We start from the raw sequence: 26,489 nt of genomic DNA, 5'->3' as shown, positions 1-26,489 counted from the left end.
ATAAACAGCTCGCAGGCATGAGTGGAGGCTCTGTCTGCCTAACATCCCCTCTGAGAAATAAGGAGCGAGAGGGAAATAATGCAAAAGCTAAAGCAGTATATATCCCACTCAGGATTTTTCCTTGTGCAGGAGGGCACATTTGTAGGTTTTATTGTTTCACAATAACATCATTTCTAGGTGCCCCATGCGATTAGACAGTTTTCTGATATTAAATGTTAAGAAGTGCCTCTGTATGCCATCGATCATTATAAATAATATCTGCAATTTAAAGACACCTTCCTGACGATCCTTTGTGAACATTTAATCAATTACAAAGTAATGTGGAGAGAGACCCTGGAACTATTGCGATGTGTAAATGTTGTGGGAGCTGGAGTTGAGTCTTGCCTTGCTTGCTGCTTTACACATTATTCTGCTGTGCAACACTGGTCGGTTCACCTACTCAAGATTGTGTAGCAGTTGCTGAAAGCATACAAATGAGCTGCTGTAGGTGACAGCATGGGACCCACCACAGCAATCCAGAATGGCCTCACAAAGAGATGTGCGATAAATGATCAGCGGGCGAAGACCTTTTACATATCCTCAGCAAGGAGGAAAACACCCTAATCTCATTCACTGCTGTTTGTGTGTAAAGCAAAGGAGTTTGTAATTATTTGAGTGTGAATTGCTGTGGTCCTCCTCCACTTCATTTCCATGTGTTCACATGCAGTCATCAGTGCACTCCTCACTACCTACCCCCTCACAACACGAATCATTCCTACATCCTCTTGATTGTAAAGATGGTTAAAAAAAATGGAATAAAGTCTCTCCTTATTGGAACATATCCTAATTCTTATCCCAATTTGACTGTCTGGAACTGTACCAGTGGTAAGAGCAAATCTTTTTAAAATATGGAACACCACAACATCTCTGAGATCAGAAAGATTAGATGCCAACAAGGCAAACAAAATGTACAAACAGTACTGAAACAGCATTGATGCAGAAAATTGCAGGTCGTCAGTGACAAAACCAGTGCTGCTGGTTCAAATAAAGATGTTCATGCTTTTATAAATGTGTTTTGAGAAATAATTCTGACATCGCACACAAATATCGAACACAAATTTAATTAGCGATTGGCAGGAGTATATCATTCACACAAGCAAACCTGTGTCTGGTATTATGTGCTGAAAGCTGTTCACATGTGATTGGAAGGCATGGCAAAACTAGCTACTATAAATACATTTCCTTGTCAACATTATTTAACCTTTAAATACAAAAATATGTCATTTTAAACGAAATCACACTTTGACGTCAACTCAAACAATGCTACAGTAATCTGTCTCTGAAATGTGGTTGGAACAACAAACGAGAGAAATGAGACCAGGTCACATTGAGCGCTTCTGTGATAAAAACTGAACAGCAGTTCACATTTTGTAACTGGTTCACATTCATGAATTAGACAGGAGCTGCATGTATTATGGCTCAAAAACTTGGGAAGTTAAATCTCTTCCCCAAAACAAAAAAAATGCCCAAAACGCAGACGGAGACCAACCTTTTTCATGGTTAGCTAGATTTTACACATTTGAAGGGTTCATGAGGACGGTTTCAGTGGTTCAAGCTACAACAAAACAGTGGGCATCGTTTTGCTCATAAAATAAACATTTTCAAGTTAAGGTTTGTTTTCTATGAGACTGTGGTTCATCCTGAGTTACTAAATGTCACATATGATATGCAAAGATCAAACACAAAAAGCCATTTTTTTTAAAGCACAAACTAATGATTTGCTTTTCAAGCGCTCAACAGATGTCAGTTAATAATAGAGTATAAAAACGTTTTTCCATAGCAGACCACAAAAATACATACAGGATACGTATAGCTGTGAACACACACACACACACACACACACATAATTTGTATGTATACGGCACGCATTTTCCACACAAAAACATACACACAAAGAAAATCATAGCCCTGTCGTCACTGTTGCATCGCCTTCAAACTGATCTGTACCAACATTTGAAGAAACAGATATTTTGCCGTCACATCCCACAGCACTCTTGGGGGGCAGAGGGACATTCTTTATGCATTAATGGCCTGTGGTGAATAGAAGCCAGGCAGAGTGCTTCATCAGGACTTGTAGTCCGGAGAATAAAGGCGTAACCTGGGGCTGCTGCTCGGGTCGATCTTAGGCAATGTGCCTAAGGAATTTGCAACTGGGGAATCAAAACCTGGAGAAAAACAACCAAATATTTAATAATAAAGTAAATAAAGATTTTGCAATAGAAATATGAAAAGGCATTTGGTACACAGCATATCATACTGTGGCAGACACAGGCTTTTCAACTGTGACAGTAGTCTCTTGAATGATTAACTTACCGAATATTACAATACTTTTTGTTTTACAACCAAACAATCTTTAATTTATGATAGTAGGCAAGCCTGCAACAAATCTATTTCTGAATATTGTCCTGCATTCTGTCAGATACCTCCTTTGTCTTTTTCAAATTAGTTTAAACACAGATTTATAGGACTTAGAAACTGCACTTTACCAATGTAAAACCAACATAAGCCTGAATATCAAAAACTGACTCATATTTAATGGCATATTTCCTTTGAGTGGAAAAAGCTTCTAAGATCAGGATCATCCTTGTCCATTATTTTGGGTTATGGTCGGGGTAAACTGCCTAAATGGATTGGCAAGAGCCATCATTTCCATTCACAAATAAAAACACGGATGCATGAACTTAGCAGTAGAATCTAATAATAATAATAATAATAATAATAATATAAAATTAAAATTTTTACTCCATGGGTTATAAAGTAAAGGGTTCCATGCCAATTCCATTTAAGGCTCAATCCACCACAGAGTGACCAACATTTGAGAATCATGCCAACAGAGGCTTTAAGCACATGCCATGCTATTTTACATTTTATACAGTTTAAACCAATAACTTCATGTTCTGTTCCAGGTCAGTGCAATAACATGATTGGCCTGATGTTTCCTGGTTTGCCTGACTTCCTTTGATTAATGCATCCACCATTTACAACATGTCTGATGTGTGCTTTTTGTACACGAGTGTGTGGAAAGTTGTGTTAACAGTGACAGTGTCCCACCTGTGAATGGTGGTGGTGTCCTCTGGATAAAAGCAGGGTGATAAGCTTGTTCTTTTGGAGAGAACATGGAGTGGAAGACTGTAGGGGAAAAAACATTTAAAAACATCAAGATGTTTGTGGATGAGCAGTGCAAGCCTCAAAGGCAAAAAGAGTGGTACTCTGAAGAAATTATTAAAGTATTATACTGTCCTTCAGCTATGAACGAACTGCTGAAGCAGCAATATCTCTTAAAGAAATGTAAAAAAAATAATTTAAAATAAAAAAGTAAAACCTGTTTAAGTGGCCTTGACAGTATAAATGATTAATGATGTTCTTCACAGTCTTTTTTTTTTTAAGACCTTTTGCTTCAGCACTTAAACAATGCCACAATTAAGTTTTAATTTGAGTTGTGTGTAATTGATCCTTATTTATTAAAATAACAAAATGTTTTTGTTTTAACTCTGTTACCATTACTCTAACTCATAACCTCATAAGAGCAAAGCAGTTCCAACAGAAATTAAGTGACCCACCGATGACAATGATAGCTGTACCGGCCAGCAGAGCGAACAGGGTGCAGAACATCATCTGGTAGGAGTTTATGAAGCTGTGCAGTGAGTGCCCCGCCCCCATGTAGCCAACTGGAGGAGCAGCTGTTCAGAGAAAGAGAGCGGCGGACGAGATAACAGGCTGTCAAACCCCCTTTGACCCTTAGAACTTACGACACATGAACAAATATTGGCTGTGTCAGGGAAGGGTAATGGTGGTCGTTACAAGAGCGGTGATATCTGAACAGAATGACAAAAACCTGCCTCACCAGACATGCAACTTCCTACAGACAGAATTAACAGCAGACGAAAATGCAAATTACAGTGAATTCCTCATTGTCTTCAGTAAATTAGGCCACTGTTGTTGTCCTAGCTAAGCTGAATTCTGCATTCCTGGAAAGGTAACAGCCTGCTTCTCGTGACATTACACATAAAACACACAAGGCTCATCGACTTGACATTTGCACTGAAAGGATATCTGACCTTGCACAGAGGTGCTGGCATCAGCTGTGTAAATCAAAGTGACAGGGATGACGAGACTCTGGCCCGTGGAAATGCTGCTTATGGAAATGGAAGCAGAACCTGCTGCCTGAGGATCCACAGCACGGACAGCGTACTTAGAGAAACTGGGGAAGCCTTCGTGCACCTCCTTCTCTAGGACAACAATGCTGGGAGACGTACACACCACCTAAAAATATCAAAGTGTTGGACACCTTTAAACTTCCCTTTAATAAACAAAAAAGCATATTTTGTTACATTTTCTATTGTAGTGTCTGACCTCCATGTTGGACAGTGTAGCAATAGGACCGTGGACTGTGAGTTCAGCAGATGGGTTTAAATTTGAGAGCAGCAGCTCAGTCTGGTCTGAGTAGAGGCCTGGCTCTATGGGAAGCCTGGTGCTGACTTGCTCCCCAGAGAAACCACTGCCCTTCAGGCCTGCCTTCACCAGCAGGTTGGTCATGGATACGCTGATCAAACGAGTCTGTTGGTCTGTCATGGGTTGCAAGGTCATGGAACATGTGTACAAGCCTGGAGTGGACAGGGGAACAAGAGGATGTGCAAAACTAAGTAAAGATGCCTGTGTGTTAGAGACCCCCAACTTATTCATACAGAGACACAAGCTATGTACAGGCTATTTACTGTATAAATCCCCCTTGAGTTCTAACCTCTGCTTCTCAGGAAAAGTCATTTCACAGTCACACGCTGCCATTAGAAACTCATCCAGATTCAGCTGGGTGGTTACAGCCTCACGCACACATATTGGATCCCAGAGATAAGCCAGCAACTGGGGTAAAGTCCCAAACCCCAAACACAATTAGGCTAGAGCTTTCAAGCAATAGGGAGTCTACTCAGTTCACTACATCAACTGGACACCTGTTATAGTCCCTGGTAAATGTATTCCACAGGAAAAGCAGATATTGATTATGCCCTTGTAAACGGTATTTAATTGTCCCTCGTGCGGAGGACATACATGAATTTTGCACCACAAAGTTTTATTTTGGAAAACTAAACACCTAAAAAAGTGTAAACAGTTAATACAATAAAGTGCAACAATCACATAAGGGTCAGATGGTCATCGACTTTGTATAAGCTGAAAACAGATGAGCCTTACCAGTGCTGGAGTCAAAGCTGACGTGCGTTTTGAAGACATCATTGGCAGGAAAGTCAACAATGTCACTTGTAAAGCTGAGATGACAGCTTACAGATGTTTCTGTCAGCAGCTGTGAAATGACTTCAGTCTGGGCAGAGGAACACGTTCCTGAAGTGGACACAATAAAAAAAAGAAGTCAAGTCATTCAAACCAATGATTTTGCACGATTTGAAAACATGTTTGTCTTATTTGAGTTTGAAGAGATTAACCTTCGTATCTGAATACTAAGTGCAAAGACTAAAAGGGAACAGAAACCCAAACAGACAGGATGGTTCAGTACCAATTAAATTGGTTCCTCTTTCTCTGGTTGTAAGGAGGACCTTTGTCTCCTTGCCAGTCCTGACAGGTGTAGGCTGTGCCATAGCTGCTGTCCTGGTAGGTGCTTCTATAACTACCTGCAAAACCACACAAACAAAGAAAACAACCAATAGTCCAATGAGAATTCAGGTGTGTGCTCAGAATAGTTACAGCCTAATTTACAACCACAGCTAATTGCTCACATCAATCATGTCAGACTGTCATTGAAACAAACTAATTAAAACAGTTTAGTGTAACATTACTTCAACTTGCATCAACGTCTTCTGTCAATGATAAAAAAAAACATTATCTTTATTCAGTTCATGTTGTCGAAATGAAACACCCAGCGCAAAATCTCATCAGTTCTCACTAACAGAAAATATTCATTTAACAAGGAGCCAATTTAAAATTCAGCTCATGAGCAGGATGGAGGATTGCAAGACAGAGAGTGGCATCAACACCCAGAGAGCCAATTAATCCTTTCCAAGCGACATTATATATGAGAATCTCAACAGCAGTAATGTCATGCACACATGCACACTAGGTATTCACTATTCTTAAGAAGATGAATGATAATATATTATTATTAACCAAACAAGATCTACCAGGGTAGACTACATGACTTACTCCTACAGCCTGTCTGTGAAGCACAGCATACACACAACATACCTCTCTGTATGTTTTCAATATAGCAGGGATCTCATAGTACACAGTAACTGTCCCAGAGTCTTTGGCTACAGCTACACCAGTTTTAGGGTCCACCTGAAGAACACCACTGGAAGAGGAGCTCCAAGTACCATGACCACCTAGAAGGGAGGAAAGAAAGAAAGAAAAAGAGTATGTACACTACATTAAATAAATATATCCACCTTTTAAGTCAAGAGGAATACTAACATTTAAAGGGACTTCAGATAAATAGTACAGGAAATTCAATAAAAAGCAGCGTATAAAAGACTTCTAATGCCACAAGTAATAAAAATTATAAACTGCATTGTGATGGTACAACAAACAATATCACATCATAACTAAGCAGTCGTCTTTACAATGCCAAATCTAAAGCCAACATTTTATTAACCTTTCAAAATTTCTTCTGTTTCCTTTTATTCAATTTTCTGTTACTGTACAGTGTGTGTGCTGCTTTCTCCCTTACCGTCTGGGCTGGTTAACTGGACATGGAAGCAGACCACGTCTCCCACTGTCAGTATTTGCGCACCGTGCATATGGATGGCGTGCTCGACAGGAAGCGGAACATAGTCCGCCACGCCCATGTTTTCACTGTCCCACACTGCGAGAAGAGTCAGCCCGACATTGACTGTTCTCACTGTTAGGGTGTGGTTACCAGGTCCGACCCCCACCTGCACTAGGTCGTCTCTGCAAGAAAGAAGAGAGGTCCAATTTTTAAGTGCTACTCAGATTTCAAAGTCAGAATATTCTATAGCTCAAGATCCTTTTTTAACTGTTATTATTACCTGTAGAATAGAGTTCTTTCAAAAGTACATGTGTATTTCAGAAACGCACAAAAATAAAATAATATCTGGATCAAAAACTGGTAAATTCTGTTACACTATGACAATTCTTCATAAACTGAAGTCAAATGTGGATGATATGATATGATATGACATGATATGCTTCCCTGTAATCCAACACTGTCAGGGTTGTAATTTCCCCCTAGTTCTACCTGCTATTTTGTTTACTTTTTCCCCAGAAATTGCCCTACTTTTACCTTTTGATCCTTTCAGAACAAATTGCCACACAGCTCCAACACGAGATACAAATAAAATCCAATTGGCCCCTTGGAGAATCAATACGATTTAATCACAGGCAAGTAATTGTCCCAAAGCTATCAGCCTTTTGCTACTCATTTTGCTACTTTTTTTCCCAAAATTGTCTGTCACCACCTGGAGAACAAGGTAATAGAATCAATTTATTGTGCAGACAGATGAAGGAGTCCCTCATCGAAAGAGCAGCAACGTTCCTCCCTGGCCAGAACTCCTATTAATTTAGCTCACTCACTCAGGTGGAAACAACTCCATCTGAAATTAGTTTGAAGGACCAGCCAAGTAAATTATTGTTGTAACCTCACAGTGTTCCACTAAACCTTGTCATGAACTCAACCTGCTTTGGTTGGACAGTGTATCTATTAATGCACACAGTGTGAACAAAGAGAACGGGCACAGAGAATCACAGCAGTGGCTCAGCATAGAAAATATCATTACTATAGATGTATGCTGTTGGGATAAAACCATCTGGCTAATATGCTTTTGATCCTTCACATGGAGCTAAAGCAGCTCTGCACTGTTAAGGCGTGGACTCTACAGGTGCCCTGTGATATTCAGATCTTAGCAGCAGATCCTGTAAGCCTGATAAGTAGTGAGTTGGATCAGATTTGTTCCAAGACATTGGAAATGCTGGCTGACTGCACAAGCCTAGTAACCTTACCAAGGTTATTCACATTATTCACAAGTGGTCATCATGTTTTGTAACTTCTGTCAAACTTCACACTAAAAATGTAAAATACAAAAATACATAAAGAAGAAGAAAAGAGAGAGATTCTGTCCAAAATACATTTGGTAGAGAAGGAGGAGGAGTGTGAGGGTTGACAAGCCTTTTCAGGCAGAATTTAAGTAATGGGCTTTGTAAGATTTCACAAATGACTACTCAAAGAGAAGCCTTGAATATCTCTCTTTATGTAAAGCCCAGAAAAACGAGATGAATAGCACTAAAAAGCATCACAGTCTATTTATTTAATTTGTTTACTGCAGCGTTCTTTTAAATGCCTATATTTTAATCTTAGCTGTATATGACTGCTGTGTTAACTGCACTTTTATGATTTTAATTTTTATGTTGTTTCTAATTCTAATTTAATGATTTAATATGTTGCTTTTTACTGTGTGATTTTAATGTACTCTGTAAAGCACTCTGAATTGCCTTGTGTATGAATGGTGCTATATAAATAAACCTTGCCTTTTTACTTCATATCTCCTTGTGTCCTCTGCTTGTTTAGAAGTTACATACAGAGATTCTATGGAAGTATCAATTATGTCAGTAAAAAAAAAAAATCAGCAATCCCCCTGATGCTAATTAACAACTACGTTGTGACTGACCTGTTTGTGGAGAATGTTAGAAGGGAGTTGGAGCTGTGCAGGGCCTCTCCAGTGCTGGCATGAAAGTGAACATTAAAGGTGAGTACTATTCCCAGTGGAAAGGCTTTGAGGCTCTCTCTGGTATGAGTGTATAGCACTGGACTGGTACTGAAGCGCACATAGGACACCGGAACCACCTGAGGACGGAAGGGAATGATCAGTGTTCAGTAACTGCAGAAGAATCTGTCATTGCAAGGGCCAATACAGACAGACATGGTTCAACTGTGGCAGATAAGATAAAACAAAGGAAATTTGTGACACATGACACTGTTGCCATTTAATATACAGACAACACATATAGATTCTACAGGAAAATGTATTTTTTTAATATTCTTACTAGCTGCGCTCTAACTAAGAGGAAAATGTGCAATAAGAAGAAAAACTTTAAACAGCCAGCCATACACAGCTTTTGCCAGGAAGTCAGAAAATAAAATTCACTGCCAATATCTAGAAGACACTACACTTTCCACACACTCTCTCTTATACTGACCTTCACAGCAAGTATGAGTGTTTGATTGACACCAAAGGTCTCCTGCGACGTGATCAGCAGAGAGGAGACGCCAGTGAGAGAGCCGGAGGAGAGTAAGCCCTTATCATCCACTTGAGCTGTAACAACCTGGTCAGGACAATCCAGCATTCGGTAGGAAAGTGCACCCACACCATCCCTGTTGGACAAGAATGCATCACATCAGGTTTCTCTGAGTAATGAACACATTTTTGCATTAAATGCGATTAAAGTTAAAAGTACACTGTGCAGATGCTTGCTCCTCACCTGTTAGTTTGCAGTTTGAGGGCAGAGTTTGGAGCCATCAGTAACTCCCCGGCCTCTACGTCAGGATTAAGCATTTGCAGTTTGTCAAAGACCTTGATCAAAGCAAAATGTTAAAATGTCCAATTATTAAAGGGCTTTAATAATTCTTTGATGTTTCTGCCATAGTGACATGTCATAGTTTAATAAAGTTTGAAGCTGGATGCATTCAGCTCAATCTAATCTGCAGTGTTATCGCTTCACCAAATTAACAACTTGAGATATCCACAGCTCAGCAGTTTCAGTGCTCTGCTGCCTTAAATGACAGTGTTCCCCTTTATGAATAGGCAGCAGAAATGCATGGTTTTGATAAACAAGGAACTATATACAATATGTGTTTGTAAAGTATTTGTAATACACATGATAGGGACAGACAGATGTGGTTGTGTTACAGCAGTGTAGGAAAAGTCCAGTACCTGGATCTGGATCTCATCTCTGAGCTCTTGCAGATCCCTCACTAGCTGCCCTGCTGTGGGGTCAGTAACTCTGAGCACAACCTTCAGCCCTGTCCGCCCCCTTGTTTTTCCAGTCACCCTCATGCCAAAGTTGTGCACTGACTGCAGCTCCACATTAGCCTGAAAAAGAAAGGGGCCTATATGAGAATGGCAAAAATAGCAGCTGCAAATTAAATAAAATGGCAACAGTGATGAGGAAGTAGAGGCAAAGCAGAAGCTATAAAGAAAGCAGAGCCAAGCAGAGGCTGACTTACAAAACATGTAATGGAGGGACAGTATATCTTAAGTCAATCTGATAAAAGCATCAAAGGGAAACAGAAGCCAAAAATAGAACTGGTCTGCAGTAGCAGAAACCATGTGTGATAACAAAAGGAAGAATAAAAGTCAGTGAGTGCAGGGTACCTCTGTGTGTCTTGGCTGAATATCCAGGATGTCCCTCTTGGTAGTGGACCAGTGAAAGGTAAGACCAGGAAGAGCACTGCCAAAGGAGAAGGGGGTCTGACTATTGGTCAGACCCATCACATACACAGGCATCTAAAAAAGGACAGATACATCATTACAAACAGCAATGCATACTCTAAATGTTGAGTCCATCATACAAAAGAGTCTATGTCCACATCCAGCTTTTTCCATTTATTGTTGCTAGGCAACAACGCCTAGCACTTCCACAGTCCTTTGTTGTGAACATCAACTCTATACTTTAGAAGGAGGGTGGAAAAATCTGGCAAGTGAATGTGTGAGATAAATTGTAAAAGAAAGCTGCTGGGAGAGGATCAGATTCGCCTCTACTCTTCTTCTTCTAGCCTCTTTTTGATTTTGTTTGGTCATTCAATGCAAAGTGACATTTAGAGACACAGTGATGTTCAAACTACTATGAGCCATTTTCAAACTAATACACCATGAAGACAGCAGGGAAAAAAAAGCTGAACACTAAATTTCATATGATTTGTTTGCCTGCCTGTGGACAGATTCATACCTGTGCTCCTGTCTTCAGTCTCGTTATTGGTGCTCTGATTCGAATGGCAGTCAAAACCACAACTTCGACTTCTACTTGATCCTGAGGACACAACCGACCAATTAACTTGTGTGTAAAAGCTGAGCAAGCGATAACACGGGACGGACAACTTTACTTAAATACATTTACCTGAGATACAATGACGAGTTTTCCAGTCTCTGCATCAACAGCTTGGACCTGTCCAGTCACAGTGACATTACCGATGGCGATGCCCCTGACATGGCCCATTGCATTTACAGATGCTAGTTCATCATTGGAAATTGAGAAAAGGATATTGGACTGAGGCTGAGGGCCACCCTCAGATGTGATCTAGAAAAAAGGGTTTAAAAGGGGAACAGGGAAACAAAACATGTAAAAAAACAAGTGAATGTCACTCAAAATAAAGGGGCTTGACCAAGCTGGTTTGGTCAACCGCTTTCAGATCAATGCACAGCCTGAAACCAATTTGCTGAAAGCTATTATTGTTTTGTGTAATAAACCACTCAAAATGATAAAAATGGAGAGCCAACACATATAATGTGCAGTCCTCATGTATTACTGAGTTTCAGCAATCAGTGAAACACTTAACATCGTGAATGCTTTCTAATTAGAGCAAAAGATGGGGCAAATGACAGGCGAGCTGGATGTTTAAACCAAGAGCAATTAGGCTCACGTCATCTTCCACAAGAGCTCTGGCAGAGGGCTCTTAGGAGATAAACTCAGAACCAGAAAAAAACTAAGGCCAGCTGTTTCCACAAACAGCCCATCCATTAATGTCCCAAATACCTGCATCATGGCTCCAATTAGCAGAGTCATTTTCCTTGGGATGAGTTTGAATGGTGGAAAAACCTAGAAAAGAGAAGTTTGATCATTTGGGCAACATGCAATCAACAATCTGAAGGAATATTTTAGAAAAACACTATGTTATACCTCAATTGGCTGGGGTGCAGAAGCAATTCTTTTCCCATTTTTATCTACAACAACAGCTGATAAAGTGGTTTGTCCGATTGAGACACCGTTCACCAGGAAAACAGCAGTATCATCTTCTGCGGACTCTGCTAAAGGTCTGCAGATGAAACATCAATAAATCAATCAGCGTAGTGTCCTTTCATTTTCAGCTTTTCCAACTAACTCCATGTTACTTACTGTAGATACACTATGGAAGAAGCTGCTTTGAGTTTAAGACTCATGAACTGGAAATAGCTGGCAGGAAATGGCTTTTTATCATCATCCAAGACTCTGACGTAAGCTCTCACAGATTTGCCAATCTCCACCTGTAAAGGAAAATGACTTACATTCATCAATAGGGCCACAATCATTTTGGTTCACAGGAAGGGCAAAGCTAATCATCAACGCTCAGGACAGGCTGACTTACTTAAACTGGGGAAGAAAGTGTTGGTAGACAATAAACCATATTTAGTGCTCAGATATCACTGAGGCATTCTGGGAATGTGTGATTCTGATAATAGAGATTAACTAGTCAAGCAGTGCTTGGATCTTCCAGGATGTGGGATTATGGAAACTAACCTTGTCAACCACTCTCACATAAACCTCCAGGATGTCAGAAACATGTACTGTGGCTTTGGCTGGAGCTGGGTAAGCCAGACAAAGGTCATGAACCATCACCTTCACCACGCCTGGGTGGACAGGAGTAACCTAAGCACACACAAAAGAAGAACAATCATGCAGTTTCTTTTAAACATAAATATTGTCATATTATCTTCCCATTTAGAAATTCTGAAGTAAAGTAATTCCACATCCACATATCTTACCTGAGCTGTGCCTTGGCCCTCCTGGAATACAATATCCACTATCCCTTTATTGCTGGTATTGACATAGAAATGCCCTGAACCTTCTCGCAGAGCCAGGTTCACCTACAAAACACAATGCAGTCAGTACGATGTAATAGTGTAAATCATTACATGACTAAATGTTCCATGACTTAAGAAACAACCCTGGTTCAATGTTTAGTTTTTTTTTCCCTGACAGCTGTCCATGAACATGACATCAAAGGGGACCCCTGACCATGCTTACCCTCTACAATCCTCTTACACAGGTCACTAGCTGTTATTTAACCCCTACACCTGCTAAAACTGCTCCTACTATGTGACAGAGGATTAAGAGAGGAAAGCTTGCTGAGCACTCCCACTGCGTCCAGTGCAAAGATTAGAAACAACTGAATTGATTCATTAAGTGGGCTAAAACGTAGATTGCCTTTTTGTTGTACTTTTTAATAAAACAACTCATAATGAGCCTCTATGAGTGTTAGGATTCACAGATAGGAGTTAATGTGATAATTAAATCTCTTACCCGCACGTCTGGGTGGTTGTATATAGTCACTCCAACAGGAGAAACTGTCACATCTTCAACCAATAAAAGCTCCAGAGTGGCTGAGACGGGTATCAAGGGGACATACTGTTCAGAAGAGGAAGACAAGTTTAAACAGGAAATAATACGTTAGCTTCATATGTATTTTTATTTTGCAGGTCTGATAGTACTGTACTATCAGACCTGCATTATAAAAGACAAACTGCCTTCACTTACGGGAGTGGGAACTTTAGCTGCAGTCAGATGTGAAACCTGGTAACCCAGAGCTGTTGCCGTTATTGCAGCAATGCCCGTCTCTTGATGGACAAGAACTGTCTGACGTCCTGAATAAAGAAACGTAAAGACAAATCAAAAGTACTTCAAAAAGAGCCAGGACGCACAGTAAAACATATTCTAGGCTGAAAGTTTATTCACAGTTCCCCCAGTTGTTTTAGGAACACATCCCACAGCATTCATTTAAAGTAAAGCCTTTCACCCGCACTCTTAAAGGTAGGGTAGGAGATTTTATTCTGATGCACTTTTTGTTAAATTAGTGTAACTTCTCTTTACAATCCGATAGCAACCGATTAGTTCAGCAGTTTCGCTTTAAAACGAAGAATATGAATCATCTGTGGAAGCTATAAAATGCTAAAAACATCAGCCAATCCTACAAGGCGCACCTGCGCGGAGTATTGGCTGGTTGGCTGCTCTCTTCCTGCTCTGCACGCATCAGAGAGGTACGTGTATGATGGTTGAAGTCACAGACTGGTTGGGAGGCGTGGCTTCGGGGTGAGCTCCGAGAGAAAGGGGTGTGTGTTTACTGTCAAAATCTGGCTGACTCACTGAGTTTTCAAATCTCCTACCCTACTTTTAAAAAACGAAATAAAATGCAAGACATTTTTTTTTACCATGAAGTTTCTTCTGTTTGTTGCCATCCTCAAGCAGGTGAAGCTCCATGGGCATAGGGGGTTCAATACTGGCTAGTGACACCTTCGTCGACTCCCACACTATGCTTAGAGAGCTGAAGTTGTCAAATTTTCTTCCTTGTTGATCAAAAGCAGCCAATTCCAAAATAGGATTACGGTAATTTGAGACGGGTACCTAGGAAAAAAAATGATTAATTACATGATCAGTTAAAAAAATATTTTCTAAACATTACAGAAAAACATTATCAGTCATTTCAATCTTTAAATTAATCCATAAATCAATCATAAGTCTGGGACAAGAAAAACAGGAGGTGTTGTCACATGTCACTCTCTGCTGAATTGCAAGCTTAAATTACAGAGAATGAGAGAAACCCTTTTGTGGTAATCTGACTGTTGCTAATAAGTGTTGTATTTTCAGTATTAAAACACACACATGCAGTGTGGTGGCACTTTTGATGCACAACCAGTACTATTCTTCCAGAATGACTCAAGAAATAACCAAATTCTATATGTACACATTCTAAATTCAGTGTTATTTGTAATAAATCAACACATACCACTTGTTTGTTCTGCTGCAGCAGTGGGCATGTGAGGTCCAGCTGTGGGCTACTATATACTGGGACCAGAGTGAGCCGAGAGGGTGGAGCACATACAAACTTGACCACAGCTGGCTCGACAGCAGGATAGGGATTGGTCACACTGGCTTTGTTCCCCACCATCACTTCTAGGACCTTAAGAACAACATAATGATAACTTCACAATCATCTAACAACAAGGAAACAACCAGGAGAATCCTGTATACACAAACAAACGTTTAATTGACAATGATGACAGTTTCTCTGACCTGCTCTCCGAGAGCCAGGCAGGCTGCTCTGACCCAGTGCTGATTATAGTTGTGAGATGAGGGACTAGTCAGAGTAAGACTCAGACTGGACTCATCCTCAGCTCTCAAGTTGCAGAAGAACTTTGATGGTTCTAAAACCCACGGCCGTGGCCCGCCCTCAAACAGCATATCTTTAGATGATCCCAGTGTCACCACAGCCACAGACACAGGGTCAATCGCCTGCCATAAAAAGAGAAAAATGAAATTACACAAAAAGGGGAAGGCCGCTGGGGGAAATAAAAAATAAAATCTAATTTATAGAGAGCATGTAATGAGAGTGAGCTTTCATTTATATGTGCTTGGTCATTCTGCTGTGAAGAGGAAACACAGCAAAGCAACAAAACTGGGTCAACCTATAGCTGCCAGGGCTAAAGAAGAAGAGAAACAGCAAAAATGTCTGCAATTTCTGAATAATAAATCCCATCCCATTATTAAAAATACAGTGCATCAAACATCATATTACTGGACTGAAACCTTCCCCATGTGCAGAAAAACCAAAGCTACTGTAGTTCAAGGATGACAAGATGTTTCATACATGCATAATAGTTAAATCTAGCACTCTACCACAATAGTTGGAGTCAGTTTCATTCTTAAGCTTAGCCGGTGCCCATGCATAGAAAACAAATCATCGCAGTGAGTATATGATGCATAATTAAAATGCACTGAGGAAACCCAGGAGGAAAAGATTTTCACACACGCTGATCACTGCATTTCTGCCTTGACTGTTGGGGGAGATCTGTGTTTACAAATGTTGTGTGCATGAGTTTTGATGAAAGCTAAAAAAGCTAAAAGAACAAAAGTAGGACTACAAGTTCCTTATTACACCTTGCACCAAATATCATTCGAAATGTGTTTATCATATGCATTAGACAAAAGAAAATTAAAGTTCTGGCAGGGAATTATCAATTACAAAAAGGCAAAATAAGTTCCTTCATGAATAATGTCAAGGACAAGACCTTAGGACTCACTCTGAGAGGAAGATAGGCAGCTATGGTGATCTTGGCACTGAGGTAAATGTTGCCATGAGTGTAGCTGACAGTTAGCATGGTGTACCCAGGAGCCAGAGCTCTGGCTCTCACTCCACTGCAGTGGTCCTGGCCTGGAGCCAGCCTCCCTGGAAGAAGAGGGGATGGAGTTGGAAGAAGTCAAAGAGTCCAATATGACAATGCAATGAAACGCGTCCAGTTCCTGCAAACAAATGGACTTTGAAAAAGATCAATGTAATGTAATGACAATTTGCAACGTACAAACTTTTGGTATCGATTGCTCCATTGTTCAATTAGGTAGTGACTAGTTTCATCTCTGAATTGTTATAAATAATATTCTTGTTCCGACCAGTACCCTTTACTGTCACTCCAGCTACAGTATGTCAGTAAAATGACACAATAAGAAAAAGTATAAGGGCTGCAAGTCACCGTCTAGCAGTTCAAAGACACCAGGATTCTCCTCTTCAACCAGCAGCTCAAAGTGGGAGCAGTCACTCAACATGACCCGCTCTTTCACTCCTTCCTCGCCTTCCCCCAGCAGACCAAAAATCCTGAGGGGTAGATCCAAAACCAGGCCCAGCCTGGCCTCTACTGGGCAAGGGGCAAAATCCATAGCAACAGGCTCAACAACAAACACCTGGAGGTAAACAGAATCAGAATGGTATTGTAGAGTATTATATATATATGTTATAGAGTGTTAGAATAAGGGCTGAAAATGTAGGTTAAGGTTAGGTTACTTTTGTGGCTGTATGGTTAATATAGGGAATTAATTATAGTCTCAATTTTATATTTTCATACTATAACAATGAAGTTTTAAAAACTGAAGTGACCAAATTTAAAAAAAATACAGAAATAAGTTTTGCTTGCAAATATTTTGTTGATTATTAAAGACAATAGTAAAGTCATTTGGGTAATAAAAACATAATTCAATTAGGTGTGCTGTTCCAAATGTGACAGTCGTCCCATGTCCACTAACCTTCATCTGGCCAAAGTGTAGTGGGTTGCGTAGATCATGAGCATAAACTACGCTGACACCAATGTCACTGACTGTAGTCATCACTCCTTTCACAGTCACGGTGGCAACAGCCATATTGGAGGATGTCCAACTGAAATTTCCACTCCCTCCTGTCGCCTGCCGCAAAACAGAACAGGAGTCTTCACATGCAAACAGACTGACGCTTCTTATTACTGATCTCACATTTAAATTCTAAGCAAAGCATGAATACAGGTAATTACAAAAAACACAGGCTCATTCAGAAAATGTCATATCAACGTCTGTCCTTCATAGCTATTCAAGTTTGAAAAGGAATAATTACCTTTATTGTGTACTGGTATGCTCCAACTTTGGGCTGCCATGGAAATGTGAGAATACTGGGGCTGAGAATTATGGGGTTATAGATTTCCACATCCTGTTCATTGTGGACTGGGTTGACAAGAGTGTGGATGTTTCCACTCTAAAACAGAATAGAGGCCACAGGAAATGTTCAAGTGGACAGAAGGGGCAGAAGGTTAATGCAATAATGACACGTAATATAAATATTAAACACAGGCTGATGAGGGTCAAATTAGCACATAAACTTACTTCATCCACAACAGCTTTTAATGTGGCATCAATAAGAGTCAGGCCTTCCTTCAGTGCTCTGACCCGATGATATGATCCATTCAGAGAAGAGTCAAGAATTTTAAAAAACTCAGTTGGGAATCCAGTGCTGATACGGACGTTCTGCAAAATCAAAATAAGCCGCACATTTGGTTGAAAACTTTTGAAACTTTCCCAATATAGATGGAACAAATTCATGATCAATTGCGACCTTAGAGCTGACTGTGCAATCTAATCTAATCAATCTAAGCTACAGATAGAATCTAATTCGGGTGGTATTTCTAGCCTCTACCTATAAATGCAACATATATACAATTTTACCACCAATTGTTTTCAAACTATGGTTAGCTGATCTTAATGTACTTACATCTGAGAGGTGAACTTTGTTGCCAGATTTATCAAACACCTCTATGAGGATATCATATTCTCTTCCTGTCTCGAGAACCCAACTGTCTCCAGGATGAATTTTAAACCCTAGAAAAATTACAGGGAGATAGCAGGGCTTAGTTACATTGAGTAACAAACTGTCAAAAACTATGAATGATAGAAGTGAGAAACAGACCTAGATAGCCTGGTTCAACAACATACAGGGTGCTGTTCGGTAGGCGAGACACTCCTTGCATTCGAAGGCCTAAAATGATGCCGTTAAGGAAAAGTCATTGCGCAAATCACAAAATGCACAGTACTACTTATTAGCCTGATAATCAAACACTGTACTCAAGATAAAAAAAACATGGAAAAACCAGACATATAAAACAAATGTTATATTGTGCTATTATAATAACTGCAGGTGTGATTTGCTCAAAGGATACTTTTATGATCCAGCACCACATTGATGTGTCCCAGCTGAACGGCTGTAACTGTGGAGGTGCTTTGATCCAAACTGGCCACGGCGACATCTGGGTTTCCATTGGGCCCCACCACGCTGTTCTGAAGGTGCAGCTCATACTGATCGCAAGGCATAGAAAGCTCTGGACAAACAACAAAAGCCTAAATTAATTTAGGAGCACACTCACTGAAGAAAAAAGAGATCTGAAAGCGGTACATCTCCATTTTTTTTTACTTCATGATTTAGCAACTGTTGGAAATAAACTCTAAGTAAAAAGAGCTTAAGGATTCGTACATTGATAAAAAGGTAGCAGAGTCAGACCTGTGATTTTGCCCTGTCTGATCTTCAGCACTCTGTATCGGATGGAGGTTCCCGCCAGCAAGTAGACGTCATGCGCAGGACTCAGTAGGATGTTCTCTAAGATCAGCAGCCTCACCTCAGCTGCACCCACATCCTGTGGCACAGATACCATGGTTACAAAACAATCAAGTTTCAGTTGAACATGGCTGCAGTATTTGAATATTTTATTGCTTGAAATGTTTTAAATTTGCTGAACATCTGATATCAAAATAAAGAGGTTGGTGAGTTTTAAAATGCCAACTATGGCAACTAACTTGACAAGATGAGCTTGACAACTGTGACATATCTAAGAGGCATTGATATCGTTTAATTTTTTGCTATTTTTAGATGTCTGCACTCTCTTAGGGGATAAGCTCCTACACAGAGGGCCCAGTTTACTCAGAAATCACTCTATATTTGACTTGTTTTTTCGGTTCAAAGAGCCCAAAATATAATTGAATCCATCTTACTGTAAATGGTCTGCATTCAACAATCAACATTGCATATAATCACAGGTATTTAGACACTTTATGTTTACATATAAACAACTCATTTAAATGTATAACACTACCAGGTACAGTACTAGTTATAGAGTTTGAGTTCCGTTCCAGTCACATTTCCTTTGTTTGACTACAGCTCTAAATATTTCAGCTGTGCGCAGGTGTCAGCAGCCAAGAAATCAATCAACATTTAATGGCTTACCTTATACAGTGACTCTTGTATTTTGGCCTTCAATTTAGCATGTCCTGTTTTCAGTCCTGACACCAGAATAATATCACCCTGCTTCCCAACACGTTCCATTTCAGATATGTATCCAGGGGGAGTGTATGTGGATTCAGAGAATTTAAGTACCCTTAAATGAGAAAAGAGACACTTCAGAAACAAGGTTAAAGAACAAATCAATATGGATATGGCCTCTTGCACTCTCTTACTCAATAGCAGCTCAGATAAGTCAACCATTAAAACAAATTTTTTGCATCATCAAAACAAAACAATTGTTTCTGTATTTTATGGTTTTATTAGCTTTTAGCTGACAGCTTTGTTGTCTTTAGGATTGTGATCCAATGTTCTCATTAAACACCATGTTAGGCATAATTTAAATGTAACAGACCATGAATAAGTATATGTACCACGAGCTTACCGTAATGAATTGTAAGAGTCAGAGAATCCATTCACATCTACGTCTTTCACTAAGGTCCAGTCAAACACTAGACCTGCAAGGGTGCTGAAGGTGTTTCCTGTGAGAAAATAAAATTCTTCATAAATCTTAAGAGTAACAGGGTAGACGAGATTTACAGGACAGAACTCTAACTAGATCTTTCAACTTATGTTATAAGGTTAAGGTCACTTTGCCCGACAGTAAAGAGGATGCTGATTGCTATTGTCTGAAAGCTCCAGGCAGTCGAATTAGATAAAACACAAACCAATAGGAATTTCATTTCAGGATGCATGCCGGCCTTTTGCAGTTTTCTCTATTTGAGGAATCTGAAATGTACTTTTTAGCCAAAGCAAACAAAAAACCAAAACACCAAACCCTGGAGCCATCATCAGACAGAATCAGGCTGCAGCTACAGCTCATTAAACTAAGTGTGCCTGCCCTAAATGGAAGCAGTCGAACAGAACAAACACAGCCACCTCACAGCAGCAGCCTGAGGGGAAAGAAAATTCTGCCTAGAGCCAGCTCAGTCATTACTTTGAAAAGTCTTCAGAGCAGCAAATAAACAATGCAGCACAGATTCTCTGAAAAGGGAGAACTGAGTAATTACATAAAAACTCATCTTGATCTGAAGGAGCTATTAACGTATTAATTATGGCACTAAGTATATATGTCACCTTCAGAATCCAGTGCATGAATTCTGAGTGCCAGTGGAGAGTCCTCAAGATGCAGCTCTCTGGTGGTGGACACAATCTGGATCTCACTGATGATGTCCACAATAGCATCACAACGCAGAACCTGTCCTGTAACTGCAAATGTAAGACAGAACAGAGCAAAAAAATTACACATTCACTAGGACAAGCTGTGAAACACCTTGGAAACAAAACACTAGTTCAAGTGCAAAGCATAAAATCGCCTGAAACGGTTTATCACAAGTGTATTAAAATGAGAGGAGAGCTCTAAAGCTGCCTTCACTACTAGCAGCATTCTCTGCAGTGAACAGTCAAATGTCGTGGCTTTTGTGGTCAACTATAAGGGATATCAGATTATACTTCAGTAAACCTTATTTAAAATCAGTGACAGTGGTATGAACAGATTACATTGGTTTTTGTTTGGAAGGCATTTTAGAGTTATGTAAAAGGTTAAAAAGTTTGATTGTCCTGATAAAAAGCAAATAACTCCCCAAGTCATCCACGACAGTCCATCAGATGACACACAGCATTTCGTAACAACAAGGAAGGAAGAACGAAAAAATGCATTGAGCAATGATAGCATCAGTTGCATATTCTACTCTGGTCTCTGCTGTTTAATAAATCTGCCACTACAGAGACAATTCTGTTCATAAAATAACCAGTACTGTACAATAATCAGAATAAAACCAGAATAACGCTGTGAAAAATTGTGTACTTTGTGTTCAATGCTCAAATGAGTTCAATGAGGAGAACAACACAGATTTTATACGTATAAAGCATTTTGCAACCTAATTAGAAGAGAATTTCCTGAATGCTTCCACTCAGATATTTTTAACTCATTCACAGGAAGTGCAAGTGGACTGTGCAAGACAATCTCAATATCTTCTTAAATGTAGCAGAACATTATTTCCTTCCAGCTGGTTATGAACCTAAATCAAATAGCAGAATTTGCATGAAGTATGCATGATTTAGTCACCTAAACTGTACTTTCTAAGTGACTGAATATGCATTGCTGTATTTACCAACATCTTCAGCTAGAATGATACTCGTCAGTCTGGAGGGCTGTGTGGAGAGAGCCTGGAGGACAGCTTTGCGGGAGCAGCCTCTGCCACTCTCCTCTTCCACAGCCTGGATGCTGGCTACCTCTGGTCTGGTAGAGGACCTGGAACACAAGGTTAAGTTAAGTGGGGTTGGAGCACATTCAAAATGGATTAAGAAAATCTAATAATTAACATTTGGACAACCATGCTGCTTTATGCCCCCACACACTGGCCTCAGCTGTTTGTACAGTGCAAACAGAATAGGTTGACATGTGGCCTGACAAGCCCTAAGAAACATGACACTCCTTCATAAAGCATGCGCCCTCCCCTCAGTTGATGACCGCCTTTATGGTCTCTACTCACCATCTGTAGCAGCCTTCAGTAGTTTCCAGGGTGAAGTTGATCTTTGTGCTTCTGGCAAGTGGTAGCAATACTTTGGGGATATTTAACTTCGAGCTACCCTTAACATGGCTAAGGGTAATTAATAATACCAACAGCAACACTAACAACTTTAATGGCTTCATTTCCGACTCACGAGTTGCACCAATTTATTCACAGTCAAACCCAATGGTCGAATGAATGAATGAACGTTTCCTTGCAGTACTAGCTAAACTTCCTTCATTTCATTAAGTTAACTATTTGTGCAGCAGTTTTAAAGTTATGGCTCTGAAACAAAAGTCAACCAAGCACGGCCAGTACTCCATAAGAAGAAGAAGCAATTTGTCAAGTCAAACACGCGCTGTCAGACACACGCTGCCCCGCTTCTCAGTTTCAGTTTGTGTCAGTAGTTAACGGAGAGCTGCCGCCGCCGCCGCCACATGATAACAGTTACAAAGTCCTCAGACGCTCTTCACCGGCTCATTCGGTTTGTTTCTCCTTCGCGGAGCTTTAAAATAGACGGCGACTACTCATTTGAACTTCACGGTTTTGTATCAGTACACACTGGAAAACAATAGCTTAAAATACGCATGTTTCGTACAATACCCGCCATTAGCAATAATTGGACTTCCAGTGAGCATGCCGGGAGTAAAACGTCATACAGAAGGCGGAAGTAAGGGAGGGCTATTTCTTAAAGGTACAGGTTAGTTTTTATTTTAGAATAGAATAGAATGCCTTTTATTGTCACTATACACAAGTACAATGTATTAAAAACACTACGTTTACAATATAAACATAGGAGTGGGTGCACAAATATAAATATAGACTATGTACAATATTCAGTATGAGGATATTGCACATGTTATACATTGTGAATTATAAATATATAAATATATTGCACATTTATTACTAACTACCCAATTTAATTGAATCAATCTCAATCTTTGATGTGGGATTATCATCTGGATTACTATGATTACTGAAGGAATTGGGATTTTTCAGTACTTTAGTTTTCTATTTGGCGCTGTGCCACACAGACCATAAGTCTAGAATATTCTTTCATTTATTTGCATAATCTAACAGAAATTCATTTACAGTTATAAAGTAGCAAGAGGGTGATTTTACACATCCATCCTTCAAAATCTGTAGTTCAGCATCCTCATCCAACACAACAGCACCACTTCCTCATCACATGAGACAACCTTGAGCATAAACCAGCTGATGCAATGCCCTTCAGTTTTCACTTGATAGAGACTTGATAAATCTTAAACTGATACTTTCTGTTTGACGATAGTGAACTCTTTTCATTGTCACTGTAGAGCAGAATCTCTAGATGAATATGTAATGGCTCCAGCAGTGGTGTTCTTATGTTGTTGTTTTTTCATATTATGCATTGGCCATTTATGCAGGTGTCAGAATAGTCATCATTAACACCTGGCTGCCAGTCATCCCTCCATTGCATTTGGACTGTTTGACTGTATAGGTCAAGGACATGCAATGTACCACTTTCCACCCATAGGTGTCACTGATGGTTACCTGTAAAGCTGTCGTACCCAGGACACAATGACACAATGTGAGATTTAGTGTCATATCTCCTCAAACAATACAGTGTTTTGCAAATGGAAAAAAAGCTGAATACCAAAATTTATGTAAGTTTAATGAAGTATAAAATGAAAAGCAAAGCTCTTCAACTTCCAAAAATTGAATTTCTTTTTATTTGCTTGTGTGAGCTCATTTTCTGGCATAAAATTGGTCCTGAGATAAAACATGAATTGTTAACAGACTGTTAATTATACACTAGGTTCATTATTTCTGATCCATGCTCTCATCTGCTTTGAAGTTATTACACCTCCTGGATTGTGCAGCTCTTCCAGACACAGAGAGATGTACAGCTTGATTAGCTGATACACTGCGGTTTTGAAGTGTTTTACATAATGCTGCTGTGTGCCAAAGGTGACATATTGTTTGTGTCAGAGTGCATTAGCAACAAAAGCCCATCACCAACTGGTGCTGTGTTCCATGAGGCTGGCTTTAATATAACAACCATATAGTTGTTGCAACTGTAGTATGTGATGGATATGCTGTTCATTCACACTGCAGAGGTAATGCAATCGTAAGTGACGGGTGTTTCAACTTGGTTTGACTTTTTTAAGCTATTTTATGGTTGAAAAAAGTGACATATCACCCTTTCAGCACTGTGATGCCAGCTGAGAATGAAACCTGAGAAGAGAATACAGCTTTCATTTATTTTGACAAGGCTCCACCGTGTGGGCTCCAGTTCCTACATTTAGTTTAATCTTTGTACCCTGACCATGGGCAGTGCTCATAGGAGTTAGGAGTGAATGATGTAATGTCTGTGAACATGGAAAACAATACCTGAATGTCACGCTCTGTGACTTGAGTACTTCACATGGAGCCATACAAGTGCTTGTATGGATTTGAGGTGTTGCTCGGCCTTGGATGTGTTTATATAATCTGTCAGACAATTAGAGGAGAGAGAGCGATTGGTAGATTTGTCTTTTAGGAGGACACATTGTAGAAAACTTAGCAACAACAGCCTCAGTTAGACAGATGTTGTGGAGCATATGGATCCCTTGGAGAGTATATGGAAGTTGGTGTGACTACATCGCTTTCACAGTCAAAATGGCGACCACTGATCTCCTTTTTCATAGGGGAAAAACAACAGTAACTACAGGACCTAATGTCTTATCTATGATTACAAATTGCTGGATTTACCGTAAAAAAATAGAAATACAGAAGTTGTTCAGAATCCACCTTTCATCAAGCCCAGGAAGTTTCGAGAACTCATTTGGAGTTTTGTGTAACTGTTCAAACAACAGCATGTTGCAATGAGAGCTGTACGACTCATCACTTCCATTGAAATTACTGAGGTAATGGTTACCACTTTATGCAGCATTACATACCACACCTGAGGTTTCATCTCAGCTATCAGACTAAGCATGCTGAGCACCCATATGCTGCACATGAAATATTTTCCTGCATCACAAATGTGTGCAGCTGCTTTGCAAATCCTTGTCTAGCATCTCCTCATCTGGCATGCATCAGCAGTCACATCCTTCCTGGTGTGAAATCAGGAACGTTTCTTGGCCAGCATGCTTGGCTTGGTCTAAACAAGTGGGTGCAGAAGGCCACAGCCTTTTACTAAATCAGACTGGTGGCTCTGCTTCTACCAGAAATGTAATAGGGTTTGGAAGGGTCACTGCTTGAAATAGTTTGAGAAGTAGGCGGCGTAAGGGTCTGCTAGGTGTGAGGCACAGTAAAAACTGCTGTAGGTAGCTATAATAAAAGGTGTTATTATCCAGTGAAATCAGCCTTTGCCTCAGGGAGCGATCTTGTGTGTTCCAAGAAATGCAAAACAGGACACAGAGGTGGGACTAGTCTGAAATATTACAACTCTGTGATGTGAGTACAGTTGTCCACAGGGTCTTAACTCTGCAGCTTTCTTTACAGTGCATACAGAGGTGATTTTTTTCTGCAATTTCTTCTTAAATGTCACCCTTTCCCTTAAGAAATAATATACTTCTCCACCTACACATTAACATGGTGTACATAAAGTAAAACCGGGAGATCAGGGTAAGTCAGCAGAGCTGTAAGTATTAAATCCATTCACACAATCTACTAAACTCCCATGATATTTTCCCGACACAGCTATTAGGAGGATCGAGCTAGTAATGTTAAAGTGATTTCACTTAAAACCCACATTTGACTTGATTAACAGTATTAGCCTGAGTAGTTTGTAGCTTAAACCAGCAGTTGACTACATCACATTATATTTAAATGTAAAGCAGAATAGCTAAACAAAAAGCTGTTGCCCTGTGGAGCTGCACCCCTCCGCAGGCATAGCGTTTAACTACACACTGGAAAGTCTTTACAAGACACAGGTGGGGACTTACTTTCACCACAGTACACTGGGTCTTAATTCCCCATGTTGTGGCCCTCCTGCAGAGCCTCAGTGCCCTGCTTTTGCTGGTTTACTTTAAAGACTTCCTCTTTTCACTTTATCTTACAGACCTGCAGCAGCACAGCGATAAAAAAAACATGTCCGTACTTTTTCATTTCAAACATTTATTGGTCATACATGTGAGGTTCATTAACCTTTGAACACACTACAGTTTTAAATGGTAGATGGAAAAGTAGCATGTGTATGTGTGTGTGTACTTGTTGCTGGGATCTGGTCATACAGAGTATTACACAATGCTGTAATGAGATTAAGTGTGAGGATGATTCCAGTCACGCTCGGGTCCTTGTGAAATAATACTCTTGAAAGATGTGCAATACATCAACTTAGACCACTTCACACACTACCTCTGTGACCCAACAGAGGTTATGGCAAACACTATGCAATCCACCTGTTTAAACAAAGGCAGAGG

At 40.0% G+C, this 26,489-nt stretch overlaps 1 protein-coding gene across 1 annotated transcript; it reads right to left on the bottom strand.

Annotated features, from left to right (window-relative positions):
- Positions 1 to 1,080: 1,080 nt before the first annotated feature.
- On the bottom strand, positions 1,081 to 22,732 carry nup210 (nucleoporin 210). Its single transcript, XM_028410210.1, has 40 exons — positions 22,084 to 22,732; positions 21,703 to 21,842; positions 20,666 to 20,797; positions 19,974 to 20,070; positions 19,535 to 19,685; positions 18,815 to 18,947; positions 18,477 to 18,635; positions 18,227 to 18,295; positions 18,032 to 18,138; positions 17,647 to 17,787; positions 17,381 to 17,518; positions 17,041 to 17,196; positions 16,494 to 16,701; positions 16,047 to 16,192; positions 15,040 to 15,258; positions 14,753 to 14,926; positions 14,178 to 14,370; positions 13,507 to 13,613; positions 13,273 to 13,377; positions 12,735 to 12,836; positions 12,490 to 12,618; positions 12,109 to 12,236; positions 11,893 to 12,028; positions 11,749 to 11,811; positions 11,113 to 11,292; positions 10,945 to 11,025; positions 10,371 to 10,502; positions 9,930 to 10,088; positions 9,478 to 9,569; positions 9,196 to 9,370; positions 8,667 to 8,842; positions 6,713 to 6,933; positions 6,232 to 6,368; positions 5,546 to 5,660; positions 5,227 to 5,373; positions 4,393 to 4,643; positions 4,098 to 4,302; positions 3,600 to 3,719; positions 3,091 to 3,168; positions 1,081 to 2,204 (listed from the first exon to the last, which is right to left on the bottom strand). Exons 1-40 carry the CDS (start codon positions 22,242 to 22,244, stop codon positions 2,104 to 2,106), a joined length of 5,664 nt encoding a protein of 1,887 aa, XP_028266011.1. The 5' UTR covers positions 22,245 to 22,732; the 3' UTR covers positions 1,081 to 2,103.
- Positions 22,733 to 26,489: the final 3,757 nt, after the last annotated feature.

The sequence above is a fragment of the Parambassis ranga genome, chromosome 7, assembly GCF_900634625.1.
Source record: "Parambassis ranga chromosome 7, fParRan2.1, whole genome shotgun sequence".
Taxonomy (NCBI): domain Eukaryota; kingdom Metazoa; phylum Chordata; class Actinopteri; family Ambassidae; genus Parambassis; species Parambassis ranga.
The sequence above is the reverse complement of the archived record's forward strand: the minus strand, read 5'-3'. Positions and strand labels throughout refer to the sequence as shown.

Bases quoted from the DNA above. Each gene is read 5' to 3' on its own strand.
- nup210 (XM_028410210.1), bottom strand. From the start codon at position 22,244: ATGAAGCCATTAAAGTTGTTAGTGTTGCTGTTGGTATTATTAATTACC. The intron at 17,788-18,031 runs GTAAGTACATTA...TTGATTTTGCAG, and splicing joins ACAAAGTTCACCTCTCAGAT to AACGTCCGTATCAGCACTGG. The intron at 10,503-10,944 runs GTATGAATCTGT...GTCCTTTTTTAG, and splicing joins GACTGAAGACAGGAGCACAG to ATGCCTGTGTATGTGATGGG.